Below are 18,460 nucleotides of genomic sequence, written 5' to 3' on the forward strand. Positions count from 1 at the left end.
ATGGAGACGGTTGCGAATGGTCCTCGCTGATACCCCAGGAGCAACAGTGTCCCTAATTTGCTGGGAAGTGGCGGTGCGGTCCCCTACGGCACTGCGTAGGATCCTACGGTCTTGGCGTGCATCCGTGCATCGCTGCGGTCCGGTCCCAGGTCGACGGGCATGTGCACCTTCCGCCGACCACTGGCGACAACATCGATGTACTGTGGAGACCTCACGCCCCACGTGTTGAGCAATTCCGCCGACCACTGGCGACAACATCGATGTACTGTGGAGACCTCACGCCCCACGTGTTGAGCAATTCGGCGGTACGTCCACCCGGCCTCCCGCATGCCCACTATACGCCCTCGCTCAAAGTCCGTCAACTGCACATACGGTTCACGTCCACGCTGTTGCGGCATGCTACCAGTGTTAAAGACTGCGATGGAGCTCCGTATGCCACGGCAAACTGGCTGACACTGATGGCGGCGGTGCACAAATGCTGCGCAGCTAGCGCCATTCGACGGCCAACACCGCGGTTCCTGGTGTGTCCGCTGTGCCATGCGTGTGATCATTGCTTGTACAGCCCTCTCGCAGTGTCCGGAGCAAGTATGGTGGGTCTGACACACCGGTGTCAATGTGTTCTTTTTTCCATTTCCAGGAGTGTATAAGGGTGCTACCCCTTCTTATTACCTTCTAGACACCAGGTTTCTCTACTGGCATCTTTACAGACCACCTAAAAATTTTAAAAGTGAAATCATTTCATAAAAATAGAAGCTATGGTGTGGTGTTAATTTACAGAACAGTTTCTTTACTGTCAATATTGAAAATATACTTGAAAACTTTGTTATAAAAAGCCTGTTGAACTTTTTAAGTAAACACAAACATGCTAACTCAATATCAGCATGGATTTGGAAGGAAACAGCAATATTTTCATTTTGTATGACATTCTGTTGACAACAGATAAGCTGTATAATGTTTTGATGATATTCCTTCACTTATCTAAGGCTTTTGATGCCATCAGTGATGTTAAGTTACATGGGTAGGCAGAGAATTTAGATATTGAGGGAGCAGCACATTAGTGAATTGAATTCTACCTCCATCAAAGAATACATTCCACTGAGATAACACACGGAAAAATGGCACAGTTTAAACCTATCAGTCTGATATATTATCAATCAGACACAATGTTCTCTAAGGATCCATGATGGGGCCAATGATACTTTTATAATGTGGGAATGACTTAAGGCACACAACAGTAAAATGCACAACTTTGCAGATGACACTACCAACTTCATAACAGGGAATACAAAACAGTACCAATGTGTTTATTTCTCCCTATACCCATCAGAGTTAAGAGAAGTAACCCAGCTATAAGGAACAACATGAACTGTACTGTCTGAATAAACTGTGTACACGAGAGCACAGGCATACATCACAACATAGCAGAAATGTTCAAAGATGTTAGTGTTTCTTCATAGAGGCTTGATGGACTATCTGTACTCACCACAGAGTGCCCTTCACATGGCAGAGTGGAGCACAGGGGACAATACACAGTACTAGCCTTAGGTCCCCTAGCATGGAATGCTGATTGGGTAGTGTTGGAAGAGACAGCAGGTAATAATGGACTACCAGCCATGCTGAGGTAGCTGCCCAAGGGAGACATGGCTGGACCACTTCTTGATGACTGGGGAAGGTTGGAGATGCAAATTTTGGAGACCATGTAGTCATGTAACCAGCAGGGTGCCTGCAGATGTTTGCCTGCATGGGAAAGAGGAATCTCTGGTCTGTGCACCTGTTTGTGTGGATGCACAAGTAGTGGGACAGTGATGGTGGAACTGCCATGTTCATCGATGGCAGCAATGATTTTATCCTATCAGCATCACTTAGTAACTGGAATGGTGTGTGAGTCATCAGGAGAATCAGGAGAAGCAATTAACATGAAGATCACTCTATCACAAAGTTGAAGGATAGATCCTTGATGGAGAAGTTGAACAGGTTGATGGTGAAGACTGCAGCACTGGGAGGGGAGGGTGGTGATGAAAGCACAAAATGCCCAAGTAAACTAACCACTTCTTCAGGAGGAGCTGCATCACATGAGCCACTAGTGTCAGGGGATACACCAGAGGGGAACAGAACACTGGGAGAAGTAACTGTTACCCACAGTGAGGGTATCATCTGTCAATTCCACATCTTCATCTGTGGGTGTAGAATGTTCCTCATCCAGTGTCCAAGCAGGTTTGACTCTGTTGAAGGAAACTGTCTGACATTTCCTGTTGGGAGGGAGGTCCATTGTGTTATCCATGCGGCTAAGGACCCAATGTGGACAAGAATATGATGGTTCAAGAGATGCACAAACGGTGTTGTCGCATAGCATCAAAAACTCATAGTGTGCCAGATCAACCCAATCACTATGTATGAACACTTACAGCAGTGTGTGAGGATGCACTGCATGTGTATTTATTTTCATGATGCGTGAGCAGAGACACTTGAATAGAACAGGGAGCTTGTTCTGAGGTTGAAGTTCAGCATCCTCAACAAACTCCACAGGTAGAACTAAGCTCTTCCACAGAGGATATCAGCAAGGCAAGAGTTCAGGTCATTTTTGTGAGCCAAAAAAATGATGAGTATGACTCACAGTAGGGCCTCTGAGTGGGAACTGCTGTGGCACATAGGAGCTGCTTTAAGGGTATGGTACCAACATTCAATCAGTCCATCACTCTGCGAATGGCACACAGTTGTATGGAAACTGTCTTCACTGCACAGGCAGCATAATTTGGCGAAGGGTAGGGACACAAACTGGCATCCTTGATCAGTGGTGATCGACATGGGGCATACAAAATGTGAAATCCACACAGAAGCAAAAGTGCAGTGACAGAATCAGTTATGATATCTGAAAGAGATACGACCTTGACCCTTGTGGTTGCTTGATCAATGGTGTAAAGGATGTATCTCAATCTCTCAGAGTGGGGTAGGGAGCTCAAATTGTTGAGCTGCATGTGATGGAAGTGTCCCTCTGGTATGTTGAAGTTTCCCAGTAGAGGTCAAGTATGGCTTCTGAAATTAATCTGTTGACATGGTGTGCATGTACATGTCCAAGGACAGCAGTCATTGTCGACACCTGGCTAATCAAAATGCTCCATGATGAGGCATGTTGTAGCTTTAATGCCTGGATGCAGAAGATTGTGGATGGCAGAGAAAACTGTCCATTGTAGAAGAGCTGGAACAGGGGGGCAGAGGTTACTGATCAAGATGTCGCACGATATCAGACTGAGGGAACCCAGATCAGTGCCAAATTAGAGTACTGTTGCAGGCTTTGAATTTTAGGATCATCTGCTTGCAGGTGAGTTAGTTCTTCCAAGTCCAAAGCAGAAGCTGTGGAGGTCACTCATAATATGTAGTTGCGTGTCCCCTGGACGTGCTGAATGCCAGTGGTATTCTGGTTACCGGAGTACATATGTTGGAATCTCTGTGGGGGGAAGGTCCTTGTGGAGGGTTGCAAATAGTGTCCATGAGAGGTTTATGCTCAGTAAAAATATTGACCTTTCAACCTTTAGTGCCTTGTGGAAGTATCTCACAGTTTCATAAACTGTAAGGAGTTCATGGTCGAATGCTGACCATTTGCATTGGGGAGTGGTAAATTTTCTCAAGAAGAACTAAAGGGGTTGTATTGAATCATTGTGTTATTGCTGTAGAACAGTGCCAGTTGATGTCTCACTTGCGTCAGCTGAGGTGGAGATATGTGCATCAGGCAGTGGGTGCACATATCTGTCATGTTGACAGCCCGGTGGTAACATTTTACTGTGCTGCTCTGCGCACGTCTGCTCTTCCACCCCCTCACCACTGCAAGTAAACTTTCAGGGGGTTTTGGCTGCAGCCGTTCACCTGCTCACTTTTCACATGGTGCCTGATATGCCTTCCATGTCAGACATCCATGTTGCAAACATTACATCAGACACTTCTACAGCATCATTTCCTAGTGCTTCGGTGCCATTCTCATCCGCTCCGACAGACTGCTTGCTCTCACCCTATGCAGTGCTGTCTGTGTTGACCATGCTGGTCCAGCACCCACATCATACAAGTGATACGAGGGACTCAGATACAGAAGTAAGTGTGCCTTCATAGCCCCCACCAGGCTGCTTACCGACCCTGCCCCCGTTATCTGAAGACAACCCAGAAACGTGGTTTGCACTGGTGGAGAACTTGTTCAAACTGTACCATGTCACTGATGACAATTCAAAATGCCTGTGCCTCATGACTCAACTGCATGGACACACAGACCTGATCTGTGACCTTAATAACTTTGAAGTACGAGTTCGCAAAACAGACTATTATTGAGCGCCTCTCTATTCTGCAAATACTGTACGAGGAACATCTCGGCGACTGCACCCTATCCCAGCTTTGGCGGCAGCCTACAGATCTCCAGGTTCATCTCCTCCCCCATGCCCTGAAATCCATCAGTTCACATCTGCGGATGGCAGTCCAGGTCTGTTCGCTCACACACCAGTGCCGCCAACAGGAGCTCATGTAACAGGTTGGCACTCCTGCACTGGTAGTTTGCCCTGCCACAGGCAGACGCAGGCTGTGCTCCACCTCACAAACTGCTGCACCACGTGGCACCCAGTGTGCACCCTTTCTGCCCACCAAGCGACTGCATATCACACCTTCACCATCTGCTGTGGTGTATGAACCCGAACACATCGAGGGCAATCGACTGCCTCCTCTCCCAGTGCACCCTCGCTGTTGGCACCACACCATATTTGGCAACAATGCACAACAGTGCTGTCCCCCATGCAAGCAACCAAAAAGCCAATCATCCAATAAGTGTCAACCCATGCTACATTCCATCCATGCCTCCATTCTGTCGAACGTCCACCTTTACGTCAAAGACTATTCTTCGAGTCACAACTTCCTCATGGACACTGGCGCTTATTTCTCAGTTGTATCTAAACCGATTGTCACATGCCCCCTCACATGCACATGCTCTCTCCTGAGAGCCATCAACTCATCAGCAGACCTGTCGCTCCATTGAGCTTCAGCTCCACCTCTCTAACATCATCTCCCTCCCCTGGATCTTCCATGTGGCAGGTATCACAGAACTGATGCTGGGAATCGATTTCTTATCACACCACCACCTGTCTCCAAAGGTTCTCTGTTTCACCACCTCTAAATCTCACATCCTGTGTGACTGTGCTCCACTACCTGCTCCGAGTGTAAATGCCATTAACTATTTAGTGCATCAATGTGCGGCTCTACCAAGCAGGACTTGTGCAACTGTGAATCACATCCTGGCAGAAGATGCCAAGATATGGAGCCTCTGCTGTGAGAATGCCATTTTGACACATCTCTTTGCATGCGCTGAGGACGAGCTTGCCACGATCACCGCCCACATCAATTCACACCACTCATCAGCTCTGATACCTGAGCCTTCATCCACCACACCTGACAGCTCTGCCGACAACAGCACACAGATTAGTAACACCACACTATCTTGTGTGACTCCAGTCTCAACCATATAGAGTTACTCTACCTCCTCCACCCCCATCAAATGTGTTCCATTCAACGTCTCTCTCACATGTTTTGCAAACTGACACTCACGTGCCTCATGACGATCCAGCTGTCCAGGCTCCAATGACGTCCCCCCCCCCCCCCCCCCCCCCTTGCAATGTGCGCACCTGTCCAGAGTGTTTATAAACATTCCCCCTTCTTGTGCCTCCTCACACAGCTCACTCCATACCTCCACGCCCGCCAGCAGCGCTGCCACTACCGAGCACACCTCTGGACAATAGACAGCCTCTACGCGCACTGCTCGCACCTGCCTCACATTTGGCACTCAGAAACTGCCATTCCCGCTGGTGTAAACATAACAAAAATGTGACTTTTTTGCTGCCATTCCCCTCTTGAGCAGACAACCATGCCGCTTCCAAGCCATGCACCTCTAATAAATCAACCAACACCACACCCCACCTGTGCGCAGTCATTGAACATTCAGTTTCCACTGTCACAAATGGGACTGTTCATCACATCAGAGGGCTCACATAGTTGCCACAAGGCTTTCCGCCATAACCCACTCAAGTTACACTAGGCTTGCCAGAAAATACAGGAACTTCTTGAGGCGGGAATTTTACAGCACTCAGATAGCAACGGGTCATCTCCCATACACCTTACCACTAATCAGGACAGCTCCTTTCGTATGTTTGATGCTTGAATGCTAGAACTGTGATGGACAATTATCCTATACCAAACATTTCCGACTTCACTCACCTTCTAGTGGGTGCTACAATTTTCAGCGTACTTGATAGCAAACACGCTTATCACCAAATCCCAGTCGCACTCGAAGACATTCCAAAAACGGCGATTATCACCTCCGTCGGGTTGTACGAGTACCATTTCATGCCATTCGGGTTAGAAAATGCCGCCCACACATGGCAACACTTTATTGACTCTCTCTTGCTCCAGTTCTTCTATTTCATACATCTCGACGATATCCTGATCTTCAGCATATCCACGCAGGATCACGAACGGCACATCACAATAATAAAGGACACTTTTTCATCAAACGGAGTTGATATTAACACTGACAAACTGCAACTATGCCAGTAATCTATCCAATTCTCGGGGTATACAGTCTCGGTTGCCGGTATGCACCCCCTGAATCCATCTTATTCATGCCACTCCCTGCCACATACAAAGAGGTCCGATGGTTCCTGGGAATGATAAACTACTACCGTCATCATTTACCTGCAGCAGCCGACAAGCAGGTCACCCTCACTAGCACCCTCACCAGCAAGCAAACTTCAGGGATGCACCTCATTCTGTGGACAGAACCAATGTGCACAGCCTTCCAGGCCCTCAAAGACTCGATCACGATCCATCACACTCGCTCTTCCAATCTCAAATTTTGAACTTTTCATCACCACAGATGCCAGTGACTCTGCAGTAGGCGCGGTCCTACGAAAACGCCACAACAACGTGGCATTCAGTTCATTTCAAAGAAACTTTCACGTGCCCAACAAAAATTCTCAGCCTTCAACCGTGAAGTTTTAGCAGTCAGGCAGCAGTAGCAAGCCACAACACAATCAGGAACGGGGAAGTAACCGATTTTGTTACTTTTACGTGTTCCTAACCAGGAGTGAATTTTATAATATCACCTGTGTGCTTTAATAGCTTAGTTTCTTGAGTTTCTGCATGTTTTTAATACCAATAGTTCTCACATTTTCGTTTGCATTGGAAAGTAAATTGATTTTGTGACATATTACAAGTTTCTAATCAGAGGCGAATTATTTAGTTTCATCTGAGTGCTTCGCTAGTTAGGGTTTTGAATCTCTGCATGTTAATCTAATTTATTAGACACAGTTCCTGTGTTTTTGTCAGGGTCTACAGCAGAGTTGCGCAGGCCCATAAGAGGTCATAAACCACACCACTAACACAATGAACATCTGGGTTAAAGTTTCACCACTCACTGTTTCTCTCCACCGTGTGAAACTGGGACAACTTGACCCAGCATCTTTCATGCCCAATGACATTATGCAGCCTCCCAACACTGAGGACTCATGCTCAAGCTATGACCTCTCAGAGCTGCTGCCACAGGCTTCACCCGAACATGCATCTACATCAAAATCAACACCATTCCTTGGGTTCTCACCCTTTCTCTCTACCTCCTCCTCCCTATCCCCCTCTAGTGGTTCTGCAAACTGAAGTCCCACCCAAATGTGTGGAGGACATCACGATCCTCATCGACGACAATCACATCTTCATCCTGTTGCAAGACAACTCACCCCACCTGACCGGGGACCCGGTTCATCAATCTATTGCCTGCTCCTGTGTGGGGTTGACCACAGGCTCCTCTGAGCTACAGTAACCCCCCTAGGGAGGGCTACAGTTTGAATGCTGCCAGCCAATCACACGGGGGACACAGTCCCTCCCGCCACTGCTCCATCTTCATGTATGGGCCAATGCCTCTTCCACCCACACCACCTACAGGAGTTCCATGTTGATCTTCCAGCATGGTTCCATGCAGCAACAACCTCCAGAGATCGACATCCCCATCATATCACTGTCATCACCCTCACTGTCTCCATTGCCAGATGCACCCACCCCCCCCTTCCACTGTGCTCAAACCATGCTCCACACTGTGGGAGTGGGAGATGTGTGTGTGTGTGGGGGGGGGGGGGGGCTGTGCTGTGGACATCTGTAATGAAGTATACCATGTCTTACAGAAATGAGTGTTTTCCTTGGGCTACAACCCAACAGAAATCCCACAACTTCATTGATCATCCTCCTTAGAGACCCAATTTGCCCCCATCCAATTTTCATTTATTTCTGAAACTTAAAGGACACTTTCAAGGACTCTCTTTGATAGCAATGAAGTGATGCAAGCGAAAATGAGGTTGTGCTTCCTTCAACAAAGTCAAACATTCTAAAGTGATGGAATCAACAAGCTACTCTCTTGTTGGCAGAAATGTGTTCATCACAAGGTGACTATGTTGACAAATAAATATGTAGACATGAAGAATAAAGATGTAGAATATTAATAACATTTATTCAATTTTAAAATGTATAAGAGTTTTCACATAAAAAATTCAGAGGCATTACATTCCAGCATGCCCTCATACTATTTATGTAATTAAACAGAATGTAACCATAACACATCTGTAAAACTGATATCTTCCTGTGCTGTTCAGACACCATAGTGGATGCACACAACATGGACTATGTTATGTTCCTGCCATAAATCACTAAACAATTTCCCACTTGGACATTAATCCATCACACAAAGATATAAGCAGGCACACGGCTCCAATTGATCAGTGTCCAACGAGTGTTAACATAGTCAACAATACCTCAAGACTGTATTAGAACTATGTCTATAGTCACAGCCAGGAAGAGCCAATCTGGATATTGTACAACTGATTGTAGTTATCTTACACTGAATTAGAGCAGAGCTAAAGTCAGATCAGTGGAAGTGAACTTTTGCCACACTCCATCTACAGACTAAAACAAAGCAGTGTAATATTTCCACTAATAAATTGTTGTGAACTGTTGCTAATCTGTGTTACCATAATTTCTGCTGTTGTTTGAGAAAACCTATTTGGCATTGTGATAAGGCTGTATAGTTGCTGTGTGCAACAAAGCTACCTCAATAACAGCAACTACTTTCAGTGGTTAGGAGTTCTCTTTCTTCCACATTTATATTTTGATGCCAATAGTATTTGGTAATTACAACACCTACAGCTCACTGCCCAAGGCCTAGGTCCCATATGAAAGACAAACCATTTTCTTCACCACACCTTAGTCATCCCCACACCATTACTTCTTGGACTCCTATTCAATAACTGTTGATGATACCTTCCTTTACACCATTATCCACCACACACATTGTCTTACCATTGTGTAATACTATGTCTCCCAACACCCTCTCAATTCCAAAAACCAACACCTCACTCCTTCTATACTTTGCTAATTACATCCTAAACTGTAACTACTTCTCCTTTTAGGGAAATATATGAAAACAAACTTGTAGCATGGCCAGGAGAACCCTCATTGCATGCTCATATGCCAACCTGTTCATGGCTCATCTAAAGAAAACCTTCCTTGGCACCTGAAAACCTAAACCCTTGCTCTGGTTCAAGTTCATTGATATCTTCATGATCTTGACAAAGAGGTAAGTGACTATCATTATTTGTCCATAACTCAACACATTCTGTCCTAACTGATTCACCTGTTCCTATTTAACAAAGCATGCTACCCTCCTGGATACTGAACTTCCACCTCTTCAGATGCCCACCAACCATGAAAGGTACCTTCATTTTGATAGTTGCCATCCCTGACATACAGTAGTCACCTGTGGATGGCACATCAGCAGTGACAAGCATTCTCTTGAGCTGTATACTGATGGTCTCATTAAGATCTTCACAGACAGGCAGTACTATCCTTCCATTGTCTGTATTTATCTAGGACTTTCCAGTTTCATATCATTATTTTGTTCCATTTTAATTACTTGCACATCATTTCTTGTTGCTGCTTGAACTATTTCTCCATGCTGACTTGTTTCTGCTCTCTTAATAATTTTCCTCTCTCTTTTCATTCAATTAATTTCTGATAAATTTTGATGTATCAAAGGAATTCACTGGACAATATTTTCTTCATCAGTTAATCTCTGTGACGTTTTGAAACAACCTGCTTTATATTATCATCACATTATAGCCAATTTAAAAATTGAAGTTGAATGGCAGGCTGCAATCCAATTTCCATCCTCTGAGTGTGCACAATGGTAATAAAGTAAAATCTGTGTGTGACACTTTTACCAAAGTGTTGAGAACAATTATCTCACAAAAAACTCATTATTTTATACATACCACAATATTTCTTCATGCATATTTGTCACTTCTGGTCCAATAACTGCAAGCAGTTCTGTGCTGTTTGTATTTTAAAATTTTTGTCATGTTATGTGATAGTTTGCACTGATATATCAGACTAAGTTTGTTACATGTGTGTTACAGGGAAATTATCAGCCATGTAAAAAGTCTTGATACAACTCGTCCAACTACCATTGCTCAGCAGCAAACCTGGGAGAACGATCGTTCTGTAAGTTTAAATAATAGCATAACTACCTTGCTGGTGTCCACTTCCTGGAGATCACTTGAATTTCAAAAAAACGTTCCAGCTTATTTTCAAACGAAAGCGCTGGCAGGTTAATAGACACACAAACAAACACAAACATACACACAAAATTCAAGCTTTCAAAACCAACGGTTGCTTCATCAGGAAAGAGGGAAGGAGAGGGAAAGATGAAAGGATGTGGGTTTTAAGGGAGAGGATAAGGAGTCATTCCAATCCCGGGAGCAGAAAGACTTACCTTAGGGGGAAAAAAGGACAGGTATACACTCGCACACACACACATATCCATCCGCACATACACAGACACAAGCAGACATTTGTAAAGGCAAAGAGTTTGGGCAGAGATGTCAGTCGAGGCGGAAGTACAGAGGCAAAGATGTTGTTAAAAGACAGGTGAGGTATGAGCGGCGGCAACTTGAAATTAGCGGAGGTTGAGGCCTGGCAGATAACAAGAAGAGAGAATATACTGAAGGGCAAGTTCCCATCTCTGGACTTCTGACAGGTTGGTGTTAGTGGGAAGTATCCAGATAACCCGGACGGTGTAACACTGTGCCAAGATGTGCTGGCCGTGCACCAAGGCATGTTTAGCCACAGGGTGATCCTCATTACCAACAAACACTGTCTGCCTGTGTCCATTCATGCGAATGGACAATTTGTTCCTGGTCATTCCCACATAGAAAGCTACACATTTGTAAAGGTCAGTTGGTAAATCATGTGGGTGCTTTCACACGTGGCTCTGCCTTTGATCGTGTACACTTTCTGTGTTACAGGACTGGAGTAGGTGGTGGTGGGAGGGTGCATGCGACAGGTTTTACACTGGGGGCGGTTACAAGGGTAGGAGCCAGAGGGTAAGGAAGGTGGTTTGGGGATTTCATAGGGATGAACTAAGAGGTTACGAAGGTTAGGTGGACGGCGGAAAGACACTCTTGGTGGAGTGGAGGACATCACCACCCTTGTAACCGCCCCCAGTGTAAAACCTGTCGCATGCACCCTCCCACCACCACCTACTCCAGTCCTGTAACCCGGAAGGTGTACACGATCAAAGGCAGAGCCACATGTGAAACCACCCACGTGATTTACCAACTGACCTGCCTACACTGTGAAGCTTTCTATGTGGGAATGACCAGGAACAAATTGTCCATTCGCATGAATGGACACAGGCAGACAGTGTTTGTTGGTAATGAGGATCACCCTGTGGCTAAACATGCCTTGGTGCACGGCCAGCACATCTTGGCACAGTGTTACACCGTCCGGGTTATCTGGATACTTTCCACTAACACCAACCTGTCAGAATTCCGGAGATGGGAACTTGCCCTTCAGTATATCCTCTCTTCTCATTATCCGCCAGGCCTCAACCTCCGCTAATTTCAAGTTGCCGCCGCTCATACCTCACCTGTCTTTCAACAACATCTTTGCCTCTGTACTTCCGCCTCGACTGACATCTCTGCCCAAACTCTTTGCCTTTGCAAATGTCTGCTTGTGTCTGTGTATGTGCGGATGGATATGTGTGTGTGTGCGAGTGTATACCTGTCCTTTTTTCCCCCTAAGGTAAGTCTTTCTGCTCCCGGGATTGGAATGACTCCTTATCCTCTCCCTTAAAACCCACATCCTTTCGTCTTTCCCTCTCCTTCCCTCTTTCCTGATGAAGCAACCGTTGGTTGTGAAAACTTGAATTTTGTGTGTATGTTTGTGTTTGTTTGTGTGTCTGTCAACCTGCCAGCGCTTTCGTTTGGTAAGTCACATCATCTTTGTTTTTAGATATATTTTTCCCACGTGGAATGTTTCACTCTATTACACACACACACACACACACACACACACACACACACACACACACACACACACACACACACATATATATATATATATATATATATATATATATATATATAACGAAGATGATGTGACTTACCAAACGAAAGCGCTGGCATGTCGATAGACACACAAACAAACACAAACATACACACAAAATTCTAGCTTTCGCAACCAACGGTTGCCTCGTCAGGAAAGAGGGATGGAGAGGGAAAGACGAAAGGATTTGGGTTTTAAGGGAGAGCGTAAGGAGTCATTCCAATCCCGGGAGCGGAAAGACTTACCTTAGGGGGGAAAAAAGGACGGGTATACACTCGCACACACACACATATCCATCCACACATATACAGACACAAGCAGACATACACAGAGGCAAAGACTTTGGGCAGAGGACATCTCTGCCCAAACTCTTTGCCTCTGTATGTGTCTGCTTGTGTCTGTATATGTGTGGATGGATATGTGTGTGTGTGCGAGTGTATACCCGTCCCTTTTTTCCCCTTAAGGTAAGTCTTTCCGCTCCCGGGATTGGAATGACTCCTTACTCTCTCCCTTAAAACCCAAATCCTTTTGTCTTTCCCTCTCCTTCCCTCTTTCCTGACGAGGCATCCGTTGGTTGCGAAAGCTAGAATTTTGTGTGTATGTTTGTGTTTGTTTGTGTGTCTAACGACATGCCAGCGCTTTCGTTTGGTAAGTCACATCATCTTTGTTTTTAGATATATTTTTTCCCACGTGGAATGTTTCCTTCTATTATACATATATGTATATAGTTGTGTAAAATCTGAATATTTGTAATAGGTACGATGTAACACCCAATATTGTGCCTTATTAGGTACAATGGTACATTTGTATCAAGTGTGTGTAATCACATATGTGTATATGACTGTACTAAACTTGTAAAAAAATCTATGACGTTTGCAAAAGTCACCAGTTGGTGTCTCCATGCAAAAAAATACAATAAATAAATAAATAAAATAAATAAGCTTTTCATTGCATGTGCTTCATTAACAGAGAAAATTAATTGCAGTGCATCTGTAATGTCAGTACATAAGTTGTACACTGGTAAAATATTAATAATGGTGTTCTGATATTCATGTAGACATTACTGAAGAGCCAAATGATATCTTACATTCAAGGAGGGTGAAACATGTCATCAAATTTTTTGTGCTGAAATTTGACACAGAATAAAAACATGGTTATACAGAATTATGGTCCAGTAGAGTACCTATAAAGTAAATGGAAACTCTGAGAGACATAATACAAGACAAAAAAATTACAAACTTATGAAGAAAATCACTACAGTTTTGTACTGGGGCAACTAAAGTGCTGTTACAAATCATAATTTTGTGAAGATGAAGTGAGGGCTTCAATTAAAAGACATCTCATGGGAAGTTGAGGTATTGTTTACCAGGTATCTCCAACAAAATGCCCATTTCATTCGCAATTAGAATTACAGAACAATCAACTAGTTGCCAAGTGATGGTAAATTATGTATTTCTAGTTGGTGACCAGTTCAGCTAATAGACAAGTACCTCCTGAGCAGGGAATTAGTTTTATACATCCAATAGCTTTAGGTTTGGCATTGCATTTATTGGAATTTAATTCTAGTAGTACACTGAAGGAAGGAATGTTGTTAGTAACCAAAAATCCTGAGGCAGAAGTTACTGTTGCAACTATCTACAGTTCATTGCATTTGTGCCTGTTGATAGTACACATCATCGTGCCTATGGTTGGATTTGTACTGTACATGCTAGATATTGTTCCTGTACTGTTAGTGTCTATAAATGCAATCTATACCAGAATATAGTCAGTGGCATACGAGTAAACATAAGATCACATTATTGGATGAGTCTTGCTCATCTTTGGTTTGTATGATAGCCACATGCTAGGAGTCTATACTGATTCTACACATTCTTGTGGAATACCGTAACATATGAGTGGTATACATTATAACACCATGTGGATTAGATGTCTTAACTCCAAATTTTAATTACATATGCTGCAAAAATTGATGTACTTGACTCCAAAAATACAGAATAGTGTCAGTCAACAATAGACCTAAATGTATCTTTCAGTGGATAGTGAATGGTGATATTTGATAAAACAAATAAATGTGGTTGGTAATAGTTACAAAGCACATCAAACTGCTCTCTGATATGATTTATTGATTGATATGAATATTTTCTTATCATACCCTTGAGTGACATTAAAATATATTCATTTTTGGATTCAGCAAATTTGCATTAGTGTAAATCTGTAATTCTTTATTTGTATCACTCATAGACAAGTGTAACACAAGTTCTAAAATTTTTTACTAGGCCTTTATGTGAGTACTGTTTTCATGATTTTGTAGTGTTACAGGAAGACATTACACACCTATACCATAAATAACATTAAAATAGAAAACTTTTATGATTCAGTAAGAGGCATGAGTTAAAACACAGCATCAATGTAGTCTTCCAGTATTGCACTGATCTTTCCTGATATGTGTTTTATTTATGAGATCACCTAATTATAAAAACAACTATGACTGAAATATACCATACAATATGTATATCAAAATAATTTTTAAATGCCAGATACCTCTTCAAGGAAACCAGCAGATATGATTCATTTAAATTTACTGATTTGCTTGTTTAACACCATTCTGATTTTAATCACTTCATTGTGTTTATTACTTTCTGACAGTGGAAATAATACTGGTGTCTGAATTTTGCAGAGTCAGTTTTTGGACATCATTGGAGTTAACCGTTACCTTGGATGGTATGAGAATGGAGGACTTACAGAGACCATTCTGCCACAATTAGTGATGGAAATAGGCAACTGGAGGACAAAGTATAACAAACCAATAATAATAACTGAATATGGAGCAGATACCATGGAGGGGCTGCATTTGGTAAGGAAATCTAAATCAAATATTACTCCAATTATTTGATCAGCATTGACTGAACAGTCTCAGATATAAACAATGTGTTAGATATCATTCTGATTTTCATTTTTAATTGTAGTATACATGATATAGAGTAAAAGAAAACTAATATCAACCACAAAATTTAGTACTATACAAGCAGTCACCAGTGCACTGATGCATATGTATTATTTTGGTTTCTGAATCTTCACCACTGAAAAGATCCAATCTTCCCACACAAAATAAGTGTAGGAGTCAGGAAGCAGTAGAGATATTAGGCAGATCATCTGAAAACTTCTCAGTCTGATGGTGAAAATGAGAATTTTTTATTTCACATCCCTTCTATTTTTAACATTCTCTCTTTTAACATTGATACACCTTATTCACTTTATGTTGCAGTGACATTATTCCATCCCTTTAGTGACACTACCAAATACATATCTACAACTAAAATCACTGTTGCTTGTTCTTCCTGATCAGTAAGAAGAACTTTGAATTTTGGGAGGAGACATAACCCTGTGAGAGCCAAATCAGGGAATAGGGTGGAAGTTGTACAGATCACAGAATTTTCCCATTGCCAAGTCATTTTTATTGGTATATGGATTGTCTTAATGTAATACGACATTTCTTCTTCTGCAGACCAAGTCATTTGTCCTGAATTTTGATATCAAGATTTGTTAGAAGGTTACAATAATCTACCCATATTTTCATTTACCTTTTTGAAGACAAACAGTTAACAGAACTCCTTTTATACACCAAAATACCAGTTTCCTTTATGCAGTTGACACTGTCTTCATCTTCCACACAGCTGAAGAAATGGCTTCTGTCCACTGTTTTCATTGTTGTTGTCATTCTGTTATATAGTGGGTGACTCTGTGTTTTATCCATTGTGACATAATGATGAAGAACATTACTTTTGTTTTTAGAGATAGGTGTATGTGTTAAATACTGTCCAGAAATTGTTGTGTGAATTCATTTCTGATCATCAGGGAGTAAATGCAGGACCCATCTTGCACAGAGCTTTCTTATGTGCAATTCTTAATGCAGAATGCAGTCAGCACATTCTTTTGAATCCTTAAAATCTTGTCAATTTCAGGATCATCTATATACCAACTTCCAACATCAGACAGTGCACAGTTGTTAAACAATGTACACAACACTGCAGACAGTACATTTTGATCTCTTCATATTTATTGATACTGCTTACTACGGTGATGGTCAGCCTGTAATTGGTTATTTTAACATTTCATAGGTTAGTTCTTCATGTAAACTATGAGTGGTTTAACAGAATCTTTCAAGTGGAAGCATAATAACTTTACATTTCAACAGCTGAGCAGTAACTGACTGATGAAATAGCAACAGTACTGCTTGGCTAGCAGGTGCAAACTCATTAAAAATTACATGATGAAACACAGATTGTTTAAAATGTGGGGCGGCGGTTTTTGGAGAGAAAAATATTGTTGCTGTATAAAAGCTTGCATTTTGAAACAGTTCCTGGCATTTAGCATGTTATTTACGCTGTCTTTCGCCGTTCTCAACACTGGCTCTCTTTTTACTTTTTAGCACCCAGAAAGTGATTTAACAAAATGTGAGGCCTGTAATTAGAGTTCCTAGTGCCCACTTTATCTGAGAATACCATTATAGCTGCAGCTTATAGCTCTGAGGAATTAGGTGATTGTCCGGGATTTCTAATCAAAAACGATTTTCCAAAATAGTTGAGTATATTCTGAAATTCACTGATAAAAAACACAAGTATCCCTACAACCTAACTAACAGAGCAGTTCAGAGTCTAATGCGCTGATGCAACCATAAATGTCCGAATTAAATGTTGAAATGAATGCTCGCCATAATTTGATGATTAGTTTCATCAAACGCCACGCTAAATTATTGGTAGAATGTCTGTCCCGCGACGGCACGTGAAAATACGACAATACACAAACTGAAGCTAGATAATGAAAATCATCACAGAATTAACACTTTGCTTGAAACGCTTTCATGGTTCCGCGTATCTCTAGTAACTTAATACGGCACCCGAGGCTGTTTGTCGCAGTGATACCGATGCGACGCGACTCCCGACACAGATGGCGTGTTCTTCAGCGTCTGGAGAGAACTGGGGCCTTGCTTCCTCACGCAACGTTCTTATATATAAAGCCGCGGTGCGGACGGCTAAGGGAACGCCTGATCAAATCGGCTCTCCCGACTAGCCGCTGGGCTAGTAATGCACCACTTCAAGTTACATAATAAATTATAGCTTCTCTTGCTGATGGCCGATGAAGCTCTTAATTTAAATGTGCATTCAGCACGCAGGTAAGTATTGATAATAAAATTTTGACGTGGCGAAGTTAAATATTTTGGGCGAGAGAATTAATTAAATTACACTGCACGCAGTAGATGAGCTCTGAACTGTCCCTTTTGAGATCCGCTATCGCTATAATTTTATAGGTATTCAAAAGAAACTTTTCACATCTTCATAATCATAGCGGACCTCCAACCTATTTAAATCTAAACATCCTAGCCTTAGTTAATAGCCTACTTAATCTATCTTGCTTCCTTCAGTTTTGAGACGAAAACCAGAAAATCATGAATTTCCACTAAAATCTTAATTTGTGAAATCCAAAGTACTGTTTTTATTAAATCATTATGAAAGATGAATCTAAATATAAATTTTGAAGTCTCTAGCTCTTTTCTGTTGCGCCAATGATTTTTACAGAAAAACGTCCAAATCTCGAAAACGGCTAAAGTTATCGAACTGATATTTAACATATATTAATTTAGTATTACTTCTGACATGCCAGAAAAGTTCTAGGTTATTTGCTTGATTTTTAAAGTATTGCGCAACATTTATGACGTCAGAGCTAGTTACAGCAGACTGGCTGGCACACAATGGAAAGACTGATGTGAATTTACTACAGCGTGAGTAGGCTGCTTCCCTACAACAAGTTCACCGCTGGGCCCTGACTGACTAGTACATAGTAACTGTACACTTAAGCTGTCCAACTATGACTTGATACTGACTACACAATGTTTGCATAACAAATGCTAGCCTCCAACTACTATTGTACACCAGTTTTTAGATGTGCATATTACAGAAATTACAAACTGAGAAAATACTATGCTATTCCATTTTAGATACTGAAATAAAATATG

The 18,460-nt window shown here is 42.4% G+C and overlaps 1 protein-coding gene across 1 annotated transcript in view; it reads left to right on the forward strand.

Annotated features, from left to right (window-relative positions):
• Window positions 1-18,460, forward strand: part of LOC126249963 (beta-glucuronidase-like) — a 150,417-nt gene that overhangs the window by 99,087 nt on the left and 32,870 nt on the right. Inside the window, exons 10-11 of the mRNA XM_049951520.1 lie at window positions 10,479-10,563; window positions 15,125-15,301. Of these exons, the coding sequence (XP_049807477.1) occupies window positions 10,479-10,563; window positions 15,125-15,301 (262 nt within the window). The remainder of the gene's footprint in view (window positions 1-10,478; window positions 10,564-15,124; window positions 15,302-18,460) is intronic.

Source organism: Schistocerca nitens, chromosome 1 (genome assembly GCF_023898315.1).
Source record: "Schistocerca nitens isolate TAMUIC-IGC-003100 chromosome 1, iqSchNite1.1, whole genome shotgun sequence".
Classification (NCBI taxonomy): Eukaryota; Metazoa; Arthropoda; class Insecta; order Orthoptera; family Acrididae; genus Schistocerca; species Schistocerca nitens.